At 32.8% G+C, this 17,571-nt stretch overlaps 3 protein-coding genes and 1 pseudogene across 5 annotated transcripts; all 4 read right to left on the bottom strand.

The window, feature by feature from the left end:
• Positions 1 to 122: 122 nt before the first annotated feature.
• LOC105638074 (protein OXIDATIVE STRESS 3 LIKE 1) lies at positions 123 to 1,840 on the bottom strand. The gene is made up of 2 exons (XM_012221795.4): positions 1,302 to 1,840; positions 123 to 817 (listed from the first exon to the last, which is right to left on the bottom strand). Exons 1-2 carry the CDS (start codon positions 1,628 to 1,630, stop codon positions 337 to 339), a joined length of 810 nt encoding a protein of 269 aa, XP_012077185.1. The 5' UTR covers positions 1,631 to 1,840; the 3' UTR covers positions 123 to 336.
• Positions 1,841 to 3,607: 1,767 nt separating this feature from the next.
• On the bottom strand, positions 3,608 to 4,692 carry LOC105638073 (uncharacterized; annotated as a pseudogene). Its single transcript, XR_016322261.1, has 2 exons — positions 4,260 to 4,692; positions 3,608 to 4,169 (listed from the first exon to the last, which is right to left on the bottom strand). The product of XR_016322261.1 is annotated as an uncharacterized LOC105638073 (transcript).
• A 231-nt stretch (positions 4,693 to 4,923) lies between these two features.
• Positions 4,924 to 7,229, bottom strand: GH9A4 (glycosyl hydrolase 9A4). The gene is made up of 6 exons (XM_012222160.4): positions 6,649 to 7,229; positions 6,357 to 6,557; positions 6,195 to 6,272; positions 5,964 to 6,113; positions 5,606 to 5,878; positions 4,924 to 5,471 (listed from the first exon to the last, which is right to left on the bottom strand). The coding sequence occupies exons 1-6, from the start codon at positions 7,075 to 7,077 to the stop codon at positions 5,145 to 5,147; spliced, it is 1,458 nt and encodes a 485-aa protein (XP_012077550.1). The 5' UTR covers positions 7,078 to 7,229; the 3' UTR covers positions 4,924 to 5,144.
• Positions 7,230 to 9,513: 2,284 nt separating this feature from the next.
• FAP2 (Chalcone-flavanone isomerase family protein) lies at positions 9,514 to 16,292 on the bottom strand. Of its 2 annotated transcripts, XM_037642007.2 has the most exons (12): positions 15,946 to 16,292; positions 14,694 to 15,291; positions 14,349 to 14,571; positions 13,802 to 13,816; positions 13,172 to 13,247; positions 12,135 to 12,237; positions 11,595 to 11,663; positions 10,951 to 10,987; positions 10,763 to 10,837; positions 10,611 to 10,662; positions 10,343 to 10,387; positions 9,514 to 10,174 (listed from the first exon to the last, which is right to left on the bottom strand). In XM_037642007.2, the coding sequence occupies exons 2-12, from the start codon at positions 15,191 to 15,193 to the stop codon at positions 10,077 to 10,079; spliced, it is 1,293 nt and encodes a 430-aa protein (XP_037497935.1). In that variant the 5' UTR covers positions 15,194 to 15,291; positions 15,946 to 16,292; the 3' UTR covers positions 9,514 to 10,076. The 2 variants fall into 2 exon arrangements, with proteins under 2 accessions (XP_037497935.1, XP_012077184.1); XM_012221794.4 differs by lacking the exon at positions 13,802 to 13,816 and having other exon boundaries at positions 15,946 to 16,290.
• Between the last annotated feature and the right edge of the window lie 1,279 nt (positions 16,293 to 17,571).

The raw sequence follows: 17,571 nt of genomic DNA, 5'->3' as shown, positions 1-17,571 counted from the left end.
ACCCTCTGTCAAGTAAGGGCACTACCAACCCACTCAACCACACTTGCCGACCAGCTGATTACAGATCAGCCTTGCTGCTTAGCTTTCTACGATGTTAAAAACTCCCAAGCCACTACAGTTACTTGACCAAAGTGACGTGTGAGGATCGAAATCCCCTATATTAACATTCTCATTATAGTTAAAAATAAAAAATAAACAAACATGAAGCATACAAAGGGGCAACTAAAATGGAAACTCTTAACTGAACTGAAACAGAAAAAAAGAAAAAAACGCCTTCCATTTAATAGCCCATGACAATGCCACAATATTTTGGATAAGGTACAAGAAAATGTTAGGTCAGTGGTCGGTTTTGCCAAAGCTTGAAGGTGTAGTAGTGGAACAATATTGTAAATCAGCCACCGAGAATGATCGCCAGGGAGAAAAATTTTGCTTCGGAGATGGTAGTGACGCTAAATTATTATGAGAAGTCCTCGATTGTGGGTGCAGAGGTGGAAGATGTGGAGGAGACTTTGAATTTGAGCTAGAAGTTGAATCCTCACTCGTGCTACTAATACTCTCAGAGCTGCTCATGGCAACTGCTAGAGCCAATGTGCTTTTGCTTGAGCTAATTGGTCTTTTTGATATCCCACCCCCATTATTTCGATAAGGGAAACTTCTATTCTTTTCCCAGACATGACTGAAAGCAAGTAGATTTCTCCGTCTCCTGGTATATGCATTTTCTGGTTTTGTTATATCTTTAATGGAGCAAGAAGATGATGCCTCAGCCAAACTTGTGAAAGACTTTGATTTGCCATCATAAAATTTTGATATTCCTCGCCTGCAATCCAATTAGATGTTCCAACTATCAATTTGTTGTGTACTAAACGAAGATCAATTGCTTGGCAAACTAAAATTTTCCTTTACTACTACTATCCGATCCCTATTCTAATCTTCAACACGGCCATTTCAGGAAACAAGCTGCAACACCCTAATTCATACCTAGCATATAATGAAAACATAACCCCTAAAGATTTCTATAACAGAACCACAGGTTTCGCAGAGTAAGAGAAATAACACAATATTAGGCGTTTTAAGTAACCTAATTAGGAAAGATAATCAATTTAACCCCGAATCCTATATAGTTCATTCTCATCATCTATACAACCGAAAAGGCACCATCTTTAGCCTAGTTCATCTGTTAAATCTACCACTTCACTTTCTTAACTGGAAATTAATTTTCCCTAAATAATAACCTAATTGTTCCAAAACAAATTATCATAACAAAAAACATAAAATTAGAAAAGAAAAATATAACTAATTACCTCATAGGCAAAGCCTCCTCCAAAGCATCCATAGCGTCAAGAGTTCCCTTATACGCACTTTGCACTTCATTTTCTTCCTCACAATTTTCACCATCTGACGATTCTCTCCCTGATAGATCGCTATCCTTACCGATCGACGAAGTCGTCGAAGACGCAGCGGATGAGCTGCATTCATTAACTTCCGCCCTCTCCTCCTCCGCATCTACCACTCTTGTCTCCGTCGGAGACTCGAAGATCGCAGCCGTGGCGACACACGCGATTCCTCCACGCGCGTATCCCGAAGGTCCGATCTCTCTCATTCCTCGACTACTCTCTAACGCAATCGACATAACAAAGTACAAACTCTCAAGAACGATAACCAAAGGATAGAAATTGAAAAGATCGTCTTCTACAAGAGATGAAATTCGATAGAAATAGAGCTGTGATTTGTTGAATTCTGATAAATACCAATTACTGAGAGAGAAAATAATACAAATATATAGAATAATTAAAAATATTGATGATTAATAAATAAAGAAGAAAGAGAGAGATAGGCCTTATCCTCATCCACTGGATGTTAGAATATTCGATAATTTTGTTTTCTGGTGAATTTTAATACAACGAGTAATTATCCTCTGCTTCCAGTCTCATAGTTGCATCACTCTTTTTGAATTTTTTTTTTATTTTTTAATTTGCAGCTTTGGATTTTACTGTCTATGGTTTTAGGATAGAGAAGATTCTTTTTCTTTTTTTTTTTTTAACATTTTTATTTAATATTATATAAAAAAAACTAATTATAGAGATTATTGGTGGGTTGTGTTATTTGGAAATTCCAAACTATAAAAAAGGATCTTTTGTTTCATATAAAAATTAAAAAATTTGTCAATTTTAAAGTTGCCACATAATTTAAAAAAAAAAAAAAATCTATCTTGTTGTGTTTTTTTAAGCAAAAAATTAAGGAGAGATTATCTTTTGTTGCTTGTGAACAAAATGATACTTGTCCTTGTTCTTCTTCCTACTTGGGAAGTTGCCAAATTTATTAAAGGACAAAAGGGTGAATCAAAATACTGTAGTTGATGCAAAAGAATTTTTCTTACACGTATTTTCTTTAAACAACCAAAATTATCTTCTACTTCTTCCGTTATATAATAATCTTTTATACATTACAGTCTTAAAAAGATATGGGTTCCGAAACCGGTGTTGGTGTTGCCCGGACATGGATTGCGATAGCCTGAAATGAAAGAATACACGTGTCGCCTTAAGAAGGAACTGAGCAGATGGTCTCAAATTATGACACGTTGAAGGATATCCTTGGTCCGAGAAATCTATTGACGCGTTGCTGACGATACTCTTTCTTTGGGTCTGGTGAGCCTTATCCATATTTGTGGTCCCAACTAATGTCTGTCTTGATAAGATCTCTGTATCCCCACCTTCCAATTCTAAATAAAATTAATTTATAATAAAAATGAAAATTGCTTTAGCTTGGCTAGGCTTCAGTCAGTTGTTACATTACAATCAAAGTTTAATTAGGCTATTAGCTAAATCTGAGCAATATCAACCATTAGGATTTAGATGTGGCCCCACCAAAGACCAAATGCGTTTGGATGGTCTCGAAACGATAATGTCGCGGGCTGGGGTCCCACATGTCTAGAGAAAATAGAATACCATACGACCACGTGTTGATGACAATTCATCTTCATCCAAATCGCATTTCACGTGGACTTATTATACACGTATCCCACCATCTAGAGCGTGTCATAAATTAATTAGTTGGATAATGATATGTATGTATTTTTCTCCATTTCGGGTGACAAACCAGATAAGATAATGTAAGCTCTTCCATGTTTCAATCTTCCACAACTCAACTTGACATCCATGTTCTTTTTTCTTTCCTATTCTGTCAATTCCGTTTATATAAATTCATTTCTATTTTTGCACGAATTGATTAAGATATTCTGAATAGTAATTTTATTTATAAAAATTAATAAGATTTTAGAAAATAATATATGCTTCTTTTTTTTTTCATTTTAAATGTTGGGAAATAAGATTTTCTTCAAGAGAAAAGGAAATTGTTAGGGCTTGTATTCAATTGTGATTGGGCTTTGGTGTTGGCTGTTTGTGTTGTGTGCTTGTAAAGCCCAATAATTCAGATATTGAATAATTCAATTTCTTTAATATCTTCTTTTCCATTCTTCCTTTCCCCTTTCTTCTAGTTTTCTCTCTAATTCCCAACAACCAAACATCAGTTAGGGATCATAGATCTGCAAGTTCCTAATAATTAGTGTAGCCTATTAATTTTTATTGTCACCAAACATGATTATTCAATATTTCTCACAACAATAATGAATTTTGATAGCCATATACTCATCCAAAATGGAAAATCACAAAATTGGTCTCATTTTTTATCATGTACAAAACGACAACCAGAGCTAGTTGTTTTTCCGGCGAGAACTAGTCGCAATTCAGGCAAGGAGAATGATCTCCGAGGAGTAACATTCTGCTGGGAAAATCGTAATGAAACTAAATCATTATGAGATGCCATTGAACGTAGCTGCAAAGGTTCTGGTGAGTCTGGAGACTTACGAGAATTTGAGCTAGAATCTGAATTTGTACTACCGATGCTTTCAGATCTGCTCAAGGCATTAGTAATCCCTAAAGCCAATGTGCTTTTGCTTGAGCTAATTGGTCTCTTTGATATCCCATGCCCATCACTTAGGCGAGGGAAACTTGTATTCTTATTCCATAGATGATGAGCAAGTACATTTCTTCGTTTTCTTGTGTATGCATCCTCTGTCTTTCCGATTTCTTTAATGGAGGAAAAACAGGATGCCTCTGCTAGACACACGAAGGATTTCGATCTTCCAAGTGTAGAACTCTGATATGCCTCTCCTGTAATTATTATATATATCGATATTAGATCAAAAGGTAAAGTATTTTCATTCAACTTAGAACAGAAGAAAAGAAGAGAGAAAAGTTTACCTGATAGGCAAAGCTTCCTCTAAGGCATATGTGGAATCACATTTGCCTTTGTATGCGCTTTGCACTTCATTCTCCTCCTTGAAATCTTCACTGTCCGATGAATCACTGCCCCAAAAATCGCTATCCTTGCCAATCGACGACGTCGTTGAAGACGTTGAAGAACTAGATTGATTGCCCCCATCTTCCTCTGCCGGGTACTGAAAAATCCAGGACATGGCAGCTTGTTCTGATGGGGGATTTTTGGAGGTATTGGATGGTAAAGATGAGATAATAAAGATTAAGTAGTTATTACAATACAAAACAAAATATATAAATGGGTGTGTGGAATGGAGATTGGTTGAAAGTTGACTTTGGAATTTGATGAGTAACGTTCTGGAAACTCGCCAAGGCCTTCATCCTTATCTGTTTGATACTGAAATTTTAAATGTTATCTTCAACATTATTTGAGAATTAACATTTTTTTTTTAATCATAGTTACAGGGAGGGTGCACCTTATACATGGAAACTTCTAATTATAGGCGTTTTCGTATTAAAAATACGTTTCGGGGAATGTTATTTTTCTGTATCGATTTCACAAATTTATGCATTTCTATTTTTATGCAATATGCAATACAGATAAATTTAAAATAAAAGAATACGATATATTTATGATAAACTTAAAAGGTAAAAAAATAGTGCGATATTAAATAAAATGAAGATTAGCACATTTGATGAAGCAAGCAAAATCCATTTAAATCGTTTTGGATACACCATAAATAAAATAATTTTGCATTTTGCTTGCAAAAATTCCCTTAACCTTCTACACCAAAGAATTGAAATGATATACACATAATTAACTCCAACAATTTTCATACCCAAGATGAAATAAATTGGAGGAGCCGCATTTTAGGCATGATGCGCTGCCAGCTTTGCCAGAACTCCAACAGCAATAGAATTAACGTAAGTACATGGTTCAGTATACGTTGAACTTGACCGTTTGTCGACGAAGCCGTCATGTTTGTCCGGTCCACCAACAAAGGCTCCGGTTAGCTCATTAGGGTTTGGCCCAGGTTTATTGAACCAGTTCACAAAACTCATAGGGCAAGGCACTTCAAGATTTGCGTCACACATTGGAACTGAAGCTCCTCTATGGTGTGGTTCTGTTGGTGGATTGTGTCCAAACCCGACCATGTACGATCTTTTTTGTGGGTTGTCCCCTAGCAAGTAATCCATCTGCAATTTTTACACCACTTATCATTAATGGGTTATCAATCAATTAATTAAAATTAATGCGTCACTAATCTATGCTCGAGCCAGGTGATATTCAAGTAAAGTATTCCGAAATCATGTATTTTATAGCTATATACCTGTTTCTTGGCAAAGTTCATAAGGCAGGTGTGGTCAATTTGCCTGTCTCCGCAACAGACCTTTTGATCGAAGTGTTTGAGGTAGTCACTGTAGACACTTAGCAACATAGCAGTAGCAGTAACATATTGAGTGTTGGCTCCATCTCGCAAGTGAAGAACACCACCTGGGGTCATATATATTTGATGGTAAGGGCTATCGGGAAGAACTGAACATACAAAACTGTCAGCTCCATTTTTTTGAGCGGCTAAACCTCCCTCTCCTTGAAAGAAGAACTGCAAATCAAAGAAAAAGAAATGTTCAGCTAATTACAAAATTAATAGTTATATGATCCAAAAAAAATGAAAATTGATTATTAACCTTAGAGAGTAGAATTTGTGCTCCAGCATATTTAAGGTCCCAGCTAAACTCAGCAACATTAGCATTAATAGATTCATCCAAAACATAGCGCAAATACTCGTCTTTCTTGCTAGCCATATATAGCCAAGTTGCTGCCCACATTAGCTCATCCTGCACACAAATTTATTAATCTTTATTTAGGGACTAAAAGTGCCATTTTAATGATCTAAAACGTCATAAATCGGAGATTACATTGTAGCCGGAGAAAGAGCAATAGAAGGGGCATTCTCCATCATAGGTTCCTTTATGTGATTTAGCAAATTTGAAAAGCTGGAAAAGAAATTATTACGACCCAGAAACAGATAAAAAACAAGAGTAATGTTTGATTAATAAAAAAGGAAAAACAGAGATCACCGATTTGGCCTTGTTGAGGAGACAACGGGAATAAGTACGATTTACAGGTCTAAAAACCATAGAAGCAGCAGCCATAGCAGCTGCAGTTTCTGCTGCAATTTCTGTTCCAGGACAATGATCGTCAATTTGTAAAACAGTCCTTGGTGTCTTCATATTTTCTGGTCTAACCCAACATTGATGATCCTTTTCCGGGTCTCCCACCTAAATTATACAAATCCCATTCATTAGCCAATTGAAAAAAAAAAAATAAATAAACGAATTAATTTGCATGATTAACCATTATCACCATCACCTGCACATATAAACGGTTGCGTTTACAAGAAGCTTTTAGGAAATAATCTGTACCCCATTGCACACCGGCTCTAACATTTTCCAGTTCACCGGCTGATTCTAACTCTTTATGATAAGCAATAGCACCCCATGCTAGGGTTGTTATTGTAAAAGCCATTGGCAATCCATATTTCACATTGTCTCCTGCGTCATAATATCCCCCTGCAAGGTCTACATTTGCAAGTTTACCGTCGTCCAGGGCAGAATCTCCTCTCCAAGGAACTCTATTATTTGGTGGTAATTTTCCTGATCTTTGTGCTTCTAGGAAAATAATGCACTTACTCAGGGCTTCCTTGTAATTAAAATGACCATTAACAGAAACCAAAAGTCCTTGAAATAGAGTAAACCATGCAACGATAATGGTCAAAGAAAGCTTTCTTAAATTACCCATGAAGAAAGAGATTCAAATACACAGGAAACAATAAAAATTTATTAACAATATCTACTTTTCCCCCTCAAAACAAAGAAGAAAGAAAAAAAAAAAAGAATTTATTGAAAGGAAAAACAGTGCAGAGAGGAGGAAAAGGAAAGAATTACAGTGGAATGACAGGCCCTGTCTTGTGTTTCCAACTTAAATAGGCCAAAAAAAAAAAAAAAAAACAAAAAGCAAAAATTCAGTTAGCGGTTTTTCCTGTTTAAAGATTGCTTTTTTTAGAAGAATAATGTAAAAAGAAATGGTGGTTCTGGTTTTAAGAGCTAGTTTTATTATTTTTTATTATTAATTTTTTAATTTTTGTACTTAGCTAGGTTACTGGAGAGATTTGGGGGAGCAAAATTGGTGGTGTTAGAGAGGTTTTGGGACTAAAATGTCTCCTATCTCACAACATTATTTACCTAATAATTAGTGAGGTTAGAAAAACAAATTTGTAATTTTCCAAAAAAAAAAAAAAAAACCAAATTTGTAGAGTTAATAGAGTGAGCAATTGCAAATTGCAATCAATAGCTATTAGGCCATTAAATTTCCCGTCTAGATAGGCTTGTTTTCATTTTTTTTTTATTTATCCCAAATTATAGGCTTTTTAATACAAATAATCTCTTAATTCAATTCTTTATTGGAAGTTATGGATAACATTAATTAAGAAATATATTAAGAAAAGTGTATGTAAAATTAATTGTTCAAACCATGGACCCAAGGTGAAGAGGAGGAACTACGCCTTTCCGCTAACCAGTTCAAAGCCTGGACGGCACTCCGATATCAAAAATAATAATAATAATAATTGTTCAAACTACATTAATTAATTTATTTTAATTTTGTGAAAGATTTAAGCAAGTCTATTTTTTATGAGACGGATGGAACACAATAACCTTATAGGCATATCCTTTTTTCTATATTCAATGAGTGCTTTCTAAATTTGTTGATAGTGGCATACCACCTTTTTTCTATAATACTGGTTACGTTTAGAATTTCACGTTCCTTAAGAAAATATTAAATTTGTCTAAGGTATAATAAATTTTTTAACTAAATTAACTATATTACCCTTAATGTAATATTAATTCTCTGGAAAAATTATTAAATTGAAGTAATAACTATTTGTGATTATAAAGGGTAAACATAAAAAAAAAAAAAAAAAAGATTTCTCAGTCCTTGAAACCACAAATGTGACAAGTATTATAGAATGAAAGTAGTATATCATTTTCTTTTCTATAAGAAATTTAATTACAACATAATAACAAGAAGGATCATTTTGTAATTAATATAATAGTATATAGGAAAAAAATAAGTTAAAAAAATTATAGTTTAACTACGTTAACATATAGTATGAAAGCCAAACTAGGTCGGGAATTAGGGGGATGGGTGGAGTATATATACAAACTTTGGAATTTGTACTACATAATTTGTCTAAGAAAAAAAAGGTCTTAAATAATGTAAAAATTCAGTAAAATTTATTCCGTGTTTTTTGGTAAAAAAATGTGATTATTTCCCTCTGTAATGTTTAATTTCTTAGAGAGGAAATTTTTATAATGAAAATTTTGAAAAAAAATAAATTTCAGGCTCCGTTTGTTTCTGTAAAATAACTTACAGGAAAATAACTTGCTGAAAATATTTTTATTTTCCTTGAAAAATATTTTTCAAATTACTTATTTTCCGTTGTTTGGTTGTAATATTAAAAATTAGTTAAAAATATTAAAATCTTTATCTCATAATACTGTAAAAAAATATTAATAATAATAGAAATTTTATACTTTAAAAATTTTATTGTTAAGTATGAAAAGAATGCAAATACATATATATATATATATATATATATATATATAAGCCGCGGGTAGTGGTGGCCGCCGGTGGCTAGTGATGGTAGCCGGATGATTAATAAATTAAAAAATATGAATTTATAAAGTTTACCAATATCCGGAAAATATTTTACTCTCTCAAAAATGAGAAATTGTTTTCCATAAAAAATAACTTAATTTTTTTTTTTTACTAGAAAAATATTTTCCGTTAATTTATTTTTCTGAAAGTTACAAACAACAGAAAATTGTACAAAATATTTTCCTACAAATTATTTTTACGAAAACAAATGGAAATTTAATAATAAAAAAAGCGTGATCATTTCCCTATATCAAAATGAAGGATAATTTAGTTAAATCATATAAACATTTTGTTGTAACTTATGTAATTTAATTATTTTCTTAATTTCAGTAAAAAACATTAAATGATAGATAAAAATGGATTGAAGGCATATTTATTAAGCCTGAACATTATAAACACACAATTTGACAAATGCAGCCCACTCCGTTTGTCTAAGGGAACACTTTTATCACTTGCTAAACACACGTCCATATCTATATACTGATATAAAAGCAAAATTTGAAGCAATCACTGCAGAGATTTCAGAAAAAGATAGTAAAAAAATCTTTAAAAATGAAGTATCACACAAAATGGTAAATTGATAGGGGGAATGAATAAGCACCTAAAATAAAAAAAATAAAAAAATAAAAAAAAATAAAAAAAAAACACAAAATCAGGATAAAACTACCTGCTTAGGCCTTTTATATAAATGGCTCCAAGCTTAAGGTTAAGTTTCTCGCACCATTATAACTTCAAACTATATTCCCCTTTGATGGGGCCTGGGGGCAACCATTTAAACTGGTAACCACCATAAAAACTACAAAGAATCAAAGACTGTTTCTTTATATCTGTTTCTCCTTTTCCTTCTCCTTCCTGCTTTTGGAGTATAAAATTCAATAACCTAATCTATTGTAATAATCATATGGCCAAGCAATTCATTGCTTCCGAACGGCATGCTCCTCTAGAACATGGAAATTCCATACAGCTGCTGAACTACAGCCAGATGCTGAAGCGATATACGACCGGCCACCCAATAGTACATTGCATCAGCAATCAATTGCCCATCTAAAAACTGAGACAATTGAAATGTGTGATTAATCAGGTTAGCACCTCCTAATAATACCGCCTACGTTTTGGCCAATCTCTTCCTTTGTTTGCTCTGACACAGGAATATCTCCAAGGTACATGTCAAAGAAAGCCCCTGCCAAGTGAAATTCAAAGTCAGATTCTGTTAAATTCTTGTATTCTCATGTTTTGTTAATTTTCTCCACATAATTTTTCACATTTATTCACAGTGCTGCATCCTACCACTCAATTCTCAGGCATAATAGCACACAATAAAAGACAACAAAACAGAGAATTCACTTACTACATAATTCCTTGCTATGAACTGCTCCAATCTCATTACCTTCAACTGCATGAGAAAAAGCACCAAAGTTGGATATAATTTTGGTTATATGTCCAAACTAAAGTCGTTGATTATTTCTTGATTTTGGTAGAGTAGAGGAGAAAAGGAGAGGGGGAAGAGGGTGAAAGAAAGGCTTTCCTGCTTTTTAATAAATCAGGAAACCATAATTCTTACATGGCGACAACTCATCTTATATGAACAGAATAAATTTCTCTCTGAAGCAACTTACTTTCAGTTATTAGTTTCCCATCAGCTGTTCGTCGAAAATCAACAGTTGTTCCCTGAATAAATCCCATTAGAAGTTGAAGTCACTGTGTGACCTTGATATAACAAAAGATATGAGGTATAAAACATTGTATAGTTAAGCATCAAAGGAATTACCACAGGTAGTGGAATATCTTTTGTGAAGAATGAACCAAATGTTCTCAGGCAATTGTAATCAGTTTCGGGGTTTGTCTAGAATAAATCCATAGAAGTTTGAAGAGTGAGAAAACTATAAGCAAAAAATTCCTTCCTATTTCAAGAATAAATAGGAGTCAACAACTCAGATATTCGGTCAAATAATTTACCTTCACCAAACGGGCTCGAAGGGATTTCTCGAAAGCACTGCAAATACAAAACAAAGCACATGAATAAGTACTAATTTACCAGTATCAACCATCACAGGGGGCACATCTAAAACTTGAGAATGAACTTTTACTAGCTCTAGCAACTCAAGGCAAACCTATAGAATCTCAGTTTCAAGTGTTGTTAAAACCACATAGCAGAGTGTCTACGCGTCAACTACATTGAGACAGGCCCAAGCCTGAACTAAGGCTGTTCAATCAGTTGCCATTGGGTCCAACATAACCATTTGTAAGCAAGGCATTGCAATGTTGATAGGGCTGGCATTTGATGTTTATAAAGTAATAAAATGATGTGCAAATGTTCAATAGGGTCCTAGTGACCCAATATGAACAGTACTAGCCTGAACTGTGACCCGACTTATCTAACTAGTGGCCCAATCCGACCAATTTGATAAAGGAATGCTTTGAAACTGCAGTCAACATTCAACAATATGCTAACCAACACAATCAGATAAGGAATCAATATAGATACTAAAATTCATAAATGATAGTTTTTCCATATTGTATCAGGAATTTCCAGCTCATTCCAAAGCATTGCTCAAATCAGAAACCAAATACACTACAAATGCAAATAAGATTTGACTTACTCTTTCACGGAACTGATCTTCATCCCATTGCAGTTAATGACAAGCCGAACGGTCATGCCAACGTCCTCCCTGCAGCAAGATCATAAAAACTGCGGTTAGAACAGAAACAGAAAAAAAAAATCATCAAAAATGCACAAATACTGAGCTATAGCCTATAGGTTCATGAAAATAGAGGTCTGAAATTTTGAAGGTAAGCAAGTGGCTGATCACATGACACATGCCATGTATTGCTTAGGACTTGATCAATAGACCACAGCAAAGAAATCAATGAAATAGTTAGCAACTCGCTTAGGAAAAATCTACACTGATCTAATTTCTTTAATGCCCTTGCCTAAATAACTAGATCCTGGAAAAACAACTTCATTAGTAAATATCATTTAAAATTCATTTTGTGTTGTAAATGAAACTTTTCAAAAGTGGAAAAATATTTGGAGTAATTATGGACTGATAGTTTCAAACAAAATATTACATTCTCATTGGTTTTTGTACATAAGTTAACAAATAACAAAAATAACACAATATGAAGCAAAAAAGTCATACCTCAGAAGATCCTCATAAAAGCCGTGACATTTGTTTAATTCATCCACCGGCACAGAAGCATATTTTGGGCCCAATTTCTCACAGACAGAGTTAGGGTGAACATCTACATGAAATAACAATTCATTTAGAATTCAAATAAATTAGTGATGTAGAATTCATTTAGAATGATTTCTAGTTAGAATTCATTTAGAAATTAATTCCTACATTTGGTGCGATACAACTTAAAATGCAAATTCAATTGAATTCCATATAGTTGGTGTTTGGTATAATTCATAATTGAAATTCATTATCCTCACTTTCTAAGCTACCCTCGATTGTAACATCAAAAAATAATAGTTTCAACTACTCCAAAAAATTCTTATAGCTAATAAATTGATGATGATTAATAAATATATAAATCAATGGATAATATATTAATAAATATAGAATAATATGCATGCTTATTAGCAATTTCAATTATCATGTTGAAGACTTACAATTTCTTCGTGATTGCTTATTATTAATTATTTTTAAATTTTACTAATTTTCTTTCCTTTTATTATTATTCTAAAATTTTCATCAATAAAATTTATTAACACTCAAATTCTCATTAATTTTTTTTTCCCAAAAAAGACATGCTTAACACCGAGAATGTGGTGGAACCTTGACCGGAATTGAATCAAAACCAATTGGAACAAAAACCAAAATCGGCGAATCGGCAATTCACGGGCCACTTAAGGTTCCTCCTTGAGAGGAACTTGAACCCCTGAGACACCAAACCCACCAAATGCCTATTTGTGCATGAGTTTGACATGGGCATTTTAATCCAAAAAAAGTTGTGTTAATTTTGTGGAATTCATTTCAAATTCCATAAAATTTAACAGAATTTGAGTTTTATTATAACCAATTCCATGGAATTGAATTCTAAACTTTTTCATACCAAACATATAAAACATGGAATTCCATTGAATTCATCAATTTTTTGTAAAATTCATTTAAACCAACTATAGTGCAAATAATATTCGATAAAATTGTGTAGTGAAATGTATGATACTTACAAAAACCAAACGCATAAACCTTCAAAGACTTTATTTTTATTATTTTCACAGTTCTAGATCCAGTCCCAACCAGGACCTGAAAATATGGACAAAAGTTCTTCGTGGTAAATGGCAAAAGACAGGACAAAAATGGTCATAAAGCAAGAAATAACAGATGGAGATGAATGCCATTTACAAAAACTTCATATAAAGGAGTTAGAAAATTGAGCCAAATCATGGAAATTGTAATAATAATAATAAAAAAAATAAGGGAAATTCTACAAGCTTTGAGGTTGAGGGAAGGAATAGTGACTTTCTTTTGGCTCCTATCACCAAAAGCTATTTTAAAGAATGAAGTGCATTTGAAGGATAATCAAAGTTATAAACTAGAAAGGAGTCTATTCAAGGATAACAGCATAAGAAAGGTGAAAATACCCCCAAACTCTACTTGAAAGGATTGTTAGAAAGAAACGGGAAAATTTTAGCCTGTCAAGGATTGCACCACCTCATGGTTTAGGATCAGCAATATATATGATGTACAAGTAGCAGAGACAATTTGAAACATGCACACAGCATCAGCAGCCAAGAAACTCATGATTTACCAATATCCTTGACAAAAATTATAAAACACTAAAGATATGCAATCTTCACCTGCATATTCGAAAACTGTATAACGTTAAGCGGTAAAACTGGCAGGCAGCAGCTGCAACAAATAAAGGGCACAGCAGAAAGCTAATAATTTCTAGATTGTTTCACAAATCACAGACAATATTAAAGAGGTGGAAGGTCAAAAAATGACTGACTTCAGAGTGGGGAAGATCAACATAGGCATCAAATTTCTGGCAAATTTTCAACATTAAGAACTTAATATCTTCAGACTTTTATACATTATTCCTAACAATCATTAACAAGTGATGAAGCGTCAGTAAGAAAATATATAACTTGTTTAACCAAAATGCAGTTGGCATTGATTGGCCCATATAGTAGAGAACAGAAACAAATTAGCTTCATAAATAGATAAATCTACATAGCATTCAATTCAAGGAGGAGTTTCATTTGCAAACTACAGTAATTTTCAGGCCTCACCAAAACCCTCACATTGGCAGAGCCATTGTCAATATGCATTAAGCATTTAAGCGCACACAAAAGAGTACTAATTGAGGTGCAATAACCATGAGAATGAAGTTTTGATGGTTACCTCCGAAGTTAAACTGGATTTGTTCTCTCCAGCTAAGATGTTGTTCAAAATCACCGGAAACTCAATGCCAGTTTTAGGCTCAACAGCATGCCTTGTCCAATTTAATTCAGGAAACGAGAGCCCTGAGCATCTTTGACGCTCAACTTCACAAGGCCTTTGATCTATGGACTCATGAACCTGTACGTCACCACTCTCAAATGGAACAGCTAATACTTTTGAAGGTCTGACAACAGAAATAGCAAAACACTTAAGTAGCCAAATCCCTCCATAAAAGTATGACAAAGGTGAGCTTGAATATTTAAGTGCAAATTACTGGATTAATCCATTAAATATCAAATGACTCACAATTTGTCAAATGGTGGTACAAGGGCAGCAGCTAATGAAAGCACAGGGAGTGATTGAAGTCTTTCAGCTTCTCTGCACAGAAGCCTTATCATGAAACTTGAAATCCTATTAAAACCCACAGGAGAGGAAGATTCGCCTTTTGGCCTTGAAACAAAGTGAAACCCAGCAAGATTATGTCTAGTGGGGGCAATGTGTTTAATTTGTGCAGGTGACCGGCTGCTTCCAGGTCTTGGCCCTTGTTGATTGCCTGCTACTTGTTGACTCAAATTTGAACTGGATGCACTAGTGAACCAAAGGAGTAAAGCTCCTGCAATCTTTGACATGCAGTTAAGAGCTTCTTGAAATGCCATGCCCCCAGGGATGTATAAGAATCTAGATTGGTGTAGAGAATTATCCACAAATGAATTTAATTGGGAACGTTGGGATAAAAGGGGCTCTATTGGTAAGATATATGGAGATCCATCATCTAGATTCATGAAAAACAACCAATTATTCCGCATTTTTATTTTGAGCGTGTGTTTGTATCCAAGCTAATGCTGAATTTTCAGAAGCCTTAAACTTTTATGCCAACAACCAATGTCAGACAAATAAAAAACACCTGCATGGGAAAATTTATAATATCAAAGTTCATCGATGCAGCTAGTTCCAACAAAACATCAAATTAACATTATGTTACGTTATTTGAATTCTTAACATAGATATTGAGTTGTTAGTTTTCATCCTTCAACGATTTTACTATATCAATCCTGAACTACGAAGAACCTCGTTTCAACAAAGAACTCAATTTATCAAATAAAAGAATTCGTATTTTAACTCCTCAATCAGTTTCATATAATCAAAATCCAATGATTTCTTTTTAATTTACTACAATTGTAAAGGAAATGCATTGCAGACTTGAAACCAAATGCCAAGGCTCAATCCAGTAAACCGAAAGATAGTATGACAATTTACAATACTGAGAACAGGAAGCAGCAATCTAGCTTTAGATCATACAAGACAAATCCTTAACCTTTCTCTTTTCACCTTCTACATAAAGCTGACATTTTTAGGTCAATTCATGTCAATGACAAGGTAAATTAATTCATTAACAAAAGCAAGGCTCTTTTCAAGAATGTAAGCCAATTAGAATGAAAAACAAAAAAGGGTAGAAAATATCTTTTTCAAAAGCAACCTTTGAGCAGTAACCTCAATTCTGTTTCTTTTCTAATGGAATCCTTTCAAGAACGACAATGCAAACCATCAAAAACCATACCTGAAATTACAAAAGGAGAAACTCAATGACAAGGTAGAGAGACAAAGGTTTCAAATTTTCCTCGTCCTTTTATTTTTCCTGTAAACGTGTTTCCTGTAGATTGTGACCCTGAAGAAAGAATATTCTTTGATTTATGAAATGGGGAGAAGTCATAGCCAAAATCAAAATGGCTTAAAAATTTTGCAGAGAAACTAATGAATTTGGCTTTTGGTAGCGTAAAGCTCACGACATTTTCCTGATTTGTTTGGACGGCGGGGAAGAGAGAGAATTGTACTGTTGTTTTCCAATTCTCTTCTTCGTACTCTCGTTTTTTTCAAGTATTTTGAGACTTTTGCAGGGAAGGGAGGAGAATTTTCACAATGACGATTTTGTCCTTGTATTGGTATCAAAGTCACCTAGGCTCCATTTATTCCGTAAAATAAATATTTTTCTTGACAAATATTTTCTAAATAATTTATTTTCTAGTGTTTGGTTATAATAATAAAAATTAGTTAAAAATATTAAAGTCTTCTATCTCATAAAAATATAAAAAATATTAATAATAATCGAGATTTTATAATTTAAAATTTTTATTCTTAAATATAAAAAGAATGTAAAAAAATATAAATTATGAAAGCCGATGGTGACTGGTTGTAGTAGACGGTGATGGTGGTCAATGGTAAGTGGTATTAGTAACTATGATGATAAACAAATTAAAAAATATAGATTTATAAAGTTTGACAATATTCGAAAATTATTTTACTCTCTAAAAAATCAAAACTTATTTTACTTAAAAGATGAATTTTTTTATCAAAAAATATTTTTTATTAAATAAAAAAAATATTTTCTATTAATTTATTTTTTTAAAATATCCAAACAGTGAAAAATTATATAAAAAAAAAAATTTCTACAAAATATTTTACGGAAATAAATAGATGCTAAGATTCGGGGCATATTATTTGCACGCGACATGAGGCGTCGTAGATGGACGAAAAGCTTTCTGTCACTTTGACGCCACCTTTTGTCGTGGAGAATTAAAATTTCTTTAACGTCATAATCTTAAATCTTCTTTTTTATTTTTTTTCCTTTTATTTTTTCTGAAACAAATATTTAGTTTTATATTTAAGTATTGATAAGGAAAATTTCAATCGCTTCATCCATTCCATATATACATGCTTACTTTTTCTTTTAATTTGTCTAAAAATATAATCTTATTTTTCTTTTTAAAATATCATTTAAAATACATATATTTTCAATTATATATACTATAATTATTAATAAAGGATATTTTAGGAAAAAATTAAAAAATATATATAATTTAATTATATTAATAAAATTTTTTAATATACGGAAAATCTAAACTATACTTATATAAATGGGAGGAGGGAGTATTAATGAGTATTTGAGGGTTTTTTCTTTTTTCTAATCGCAAGAGTTGAAATCTTTTCTATTAAACATTAAGGTAATGAATTTTCTCTCTGTTATTGTAGGTTATCTTATCCATTCTTCAGATTTCTCTCTCAACATCAGAAAATGGAATTTTCTTGAATTATTATTATTATTATTTTTTTTTTTTTTTTTTTTTTGTGATTGATTGAGAAAATATAGACTATTTTTATAACTTTTTATCTATTGGTGTTGGTGTAA

This window comes from Jatropha curcas, chromosome 8 (assembly GCF_041381405.1).
Source record: "Jatropha curcas cultivar XTBG-Jc1 chromosome 8, XTBG_Jcur_1.0, whole genome shotgun sequence".
Classification (NCBI taxonomy): domain Eukaryota; kingdom Viridiplantae; phylum Streptophyta; class Magnoliopsida; order Malpighiales; family Euphorbiaceae; genus Jatropha; species Jatropha curcas.
Note: the sequence above shows the minus strand (reverse complement) of the source record. Positions and strands in the feature narration are given on the sequence as shown.

Excerpts from the sequence above, each read along its gene's own strand:
- LOC105638074 (XM_012221795.4), bottom strand. The coding sequence starts at position 1,630 with ATGTCGATTGCGTTAGAGAGTAGTCGAGGAATGAGAGAGATCGGACCT. Across the intron at positions 818-1,301 it reads GAGGAGGCTTTGCCTATGAG|GCGAGGAATATCAAAATTTT; the intron begins GTAATTAGTTAT and ends ATTGGATTGCAG.
- GH9A4 (XM_012222160.4), bottom strand. The coding sequence starts at position 7,077 with ATGGGTAATTTAAGAAAGCTTTCTTTGACCATTATCGTTGCATGGTTT. Across the intron at positions 6,114-6,194 it reads GCTCTTTCTCCGGCTACAAT|GATGAGCTAATGTGGGCAGC; the intron begins GTAATCTCCGAT and ends ATTTGTGTGCAG. Across the intron at positions 5,879-5,963 it reads CACAAATTCTACTCTCTAAG|TTCTTCTTTCAAGGAGAGGG; the intron begins GTTAATAATCAA and ends TTTGATTTGCAG.
- FAP2 (XM_037642007.2), bottom strand. The coding sequence starts at position 15,193 with ATGCGGAATAATTGGTTGTTTTTCATGAATCTAGATGATGGATCTCCA. Across the intron at positions 11,664-12,134 it reads TTTTATGAGGATCTTCTGAG|GGAGGACGTTGGCATGACCG; the intron begins GTATGACTTTTT and ends ATCTTGCTGCAG. Across the intron at positions 10,838-10,950 it reads TTCGAGCCCGTTTGGTGAAG|ACAAACCCCGAAACTGATTA; the intron begins GTAAATTATTTG and ends GATTTATTCTAG.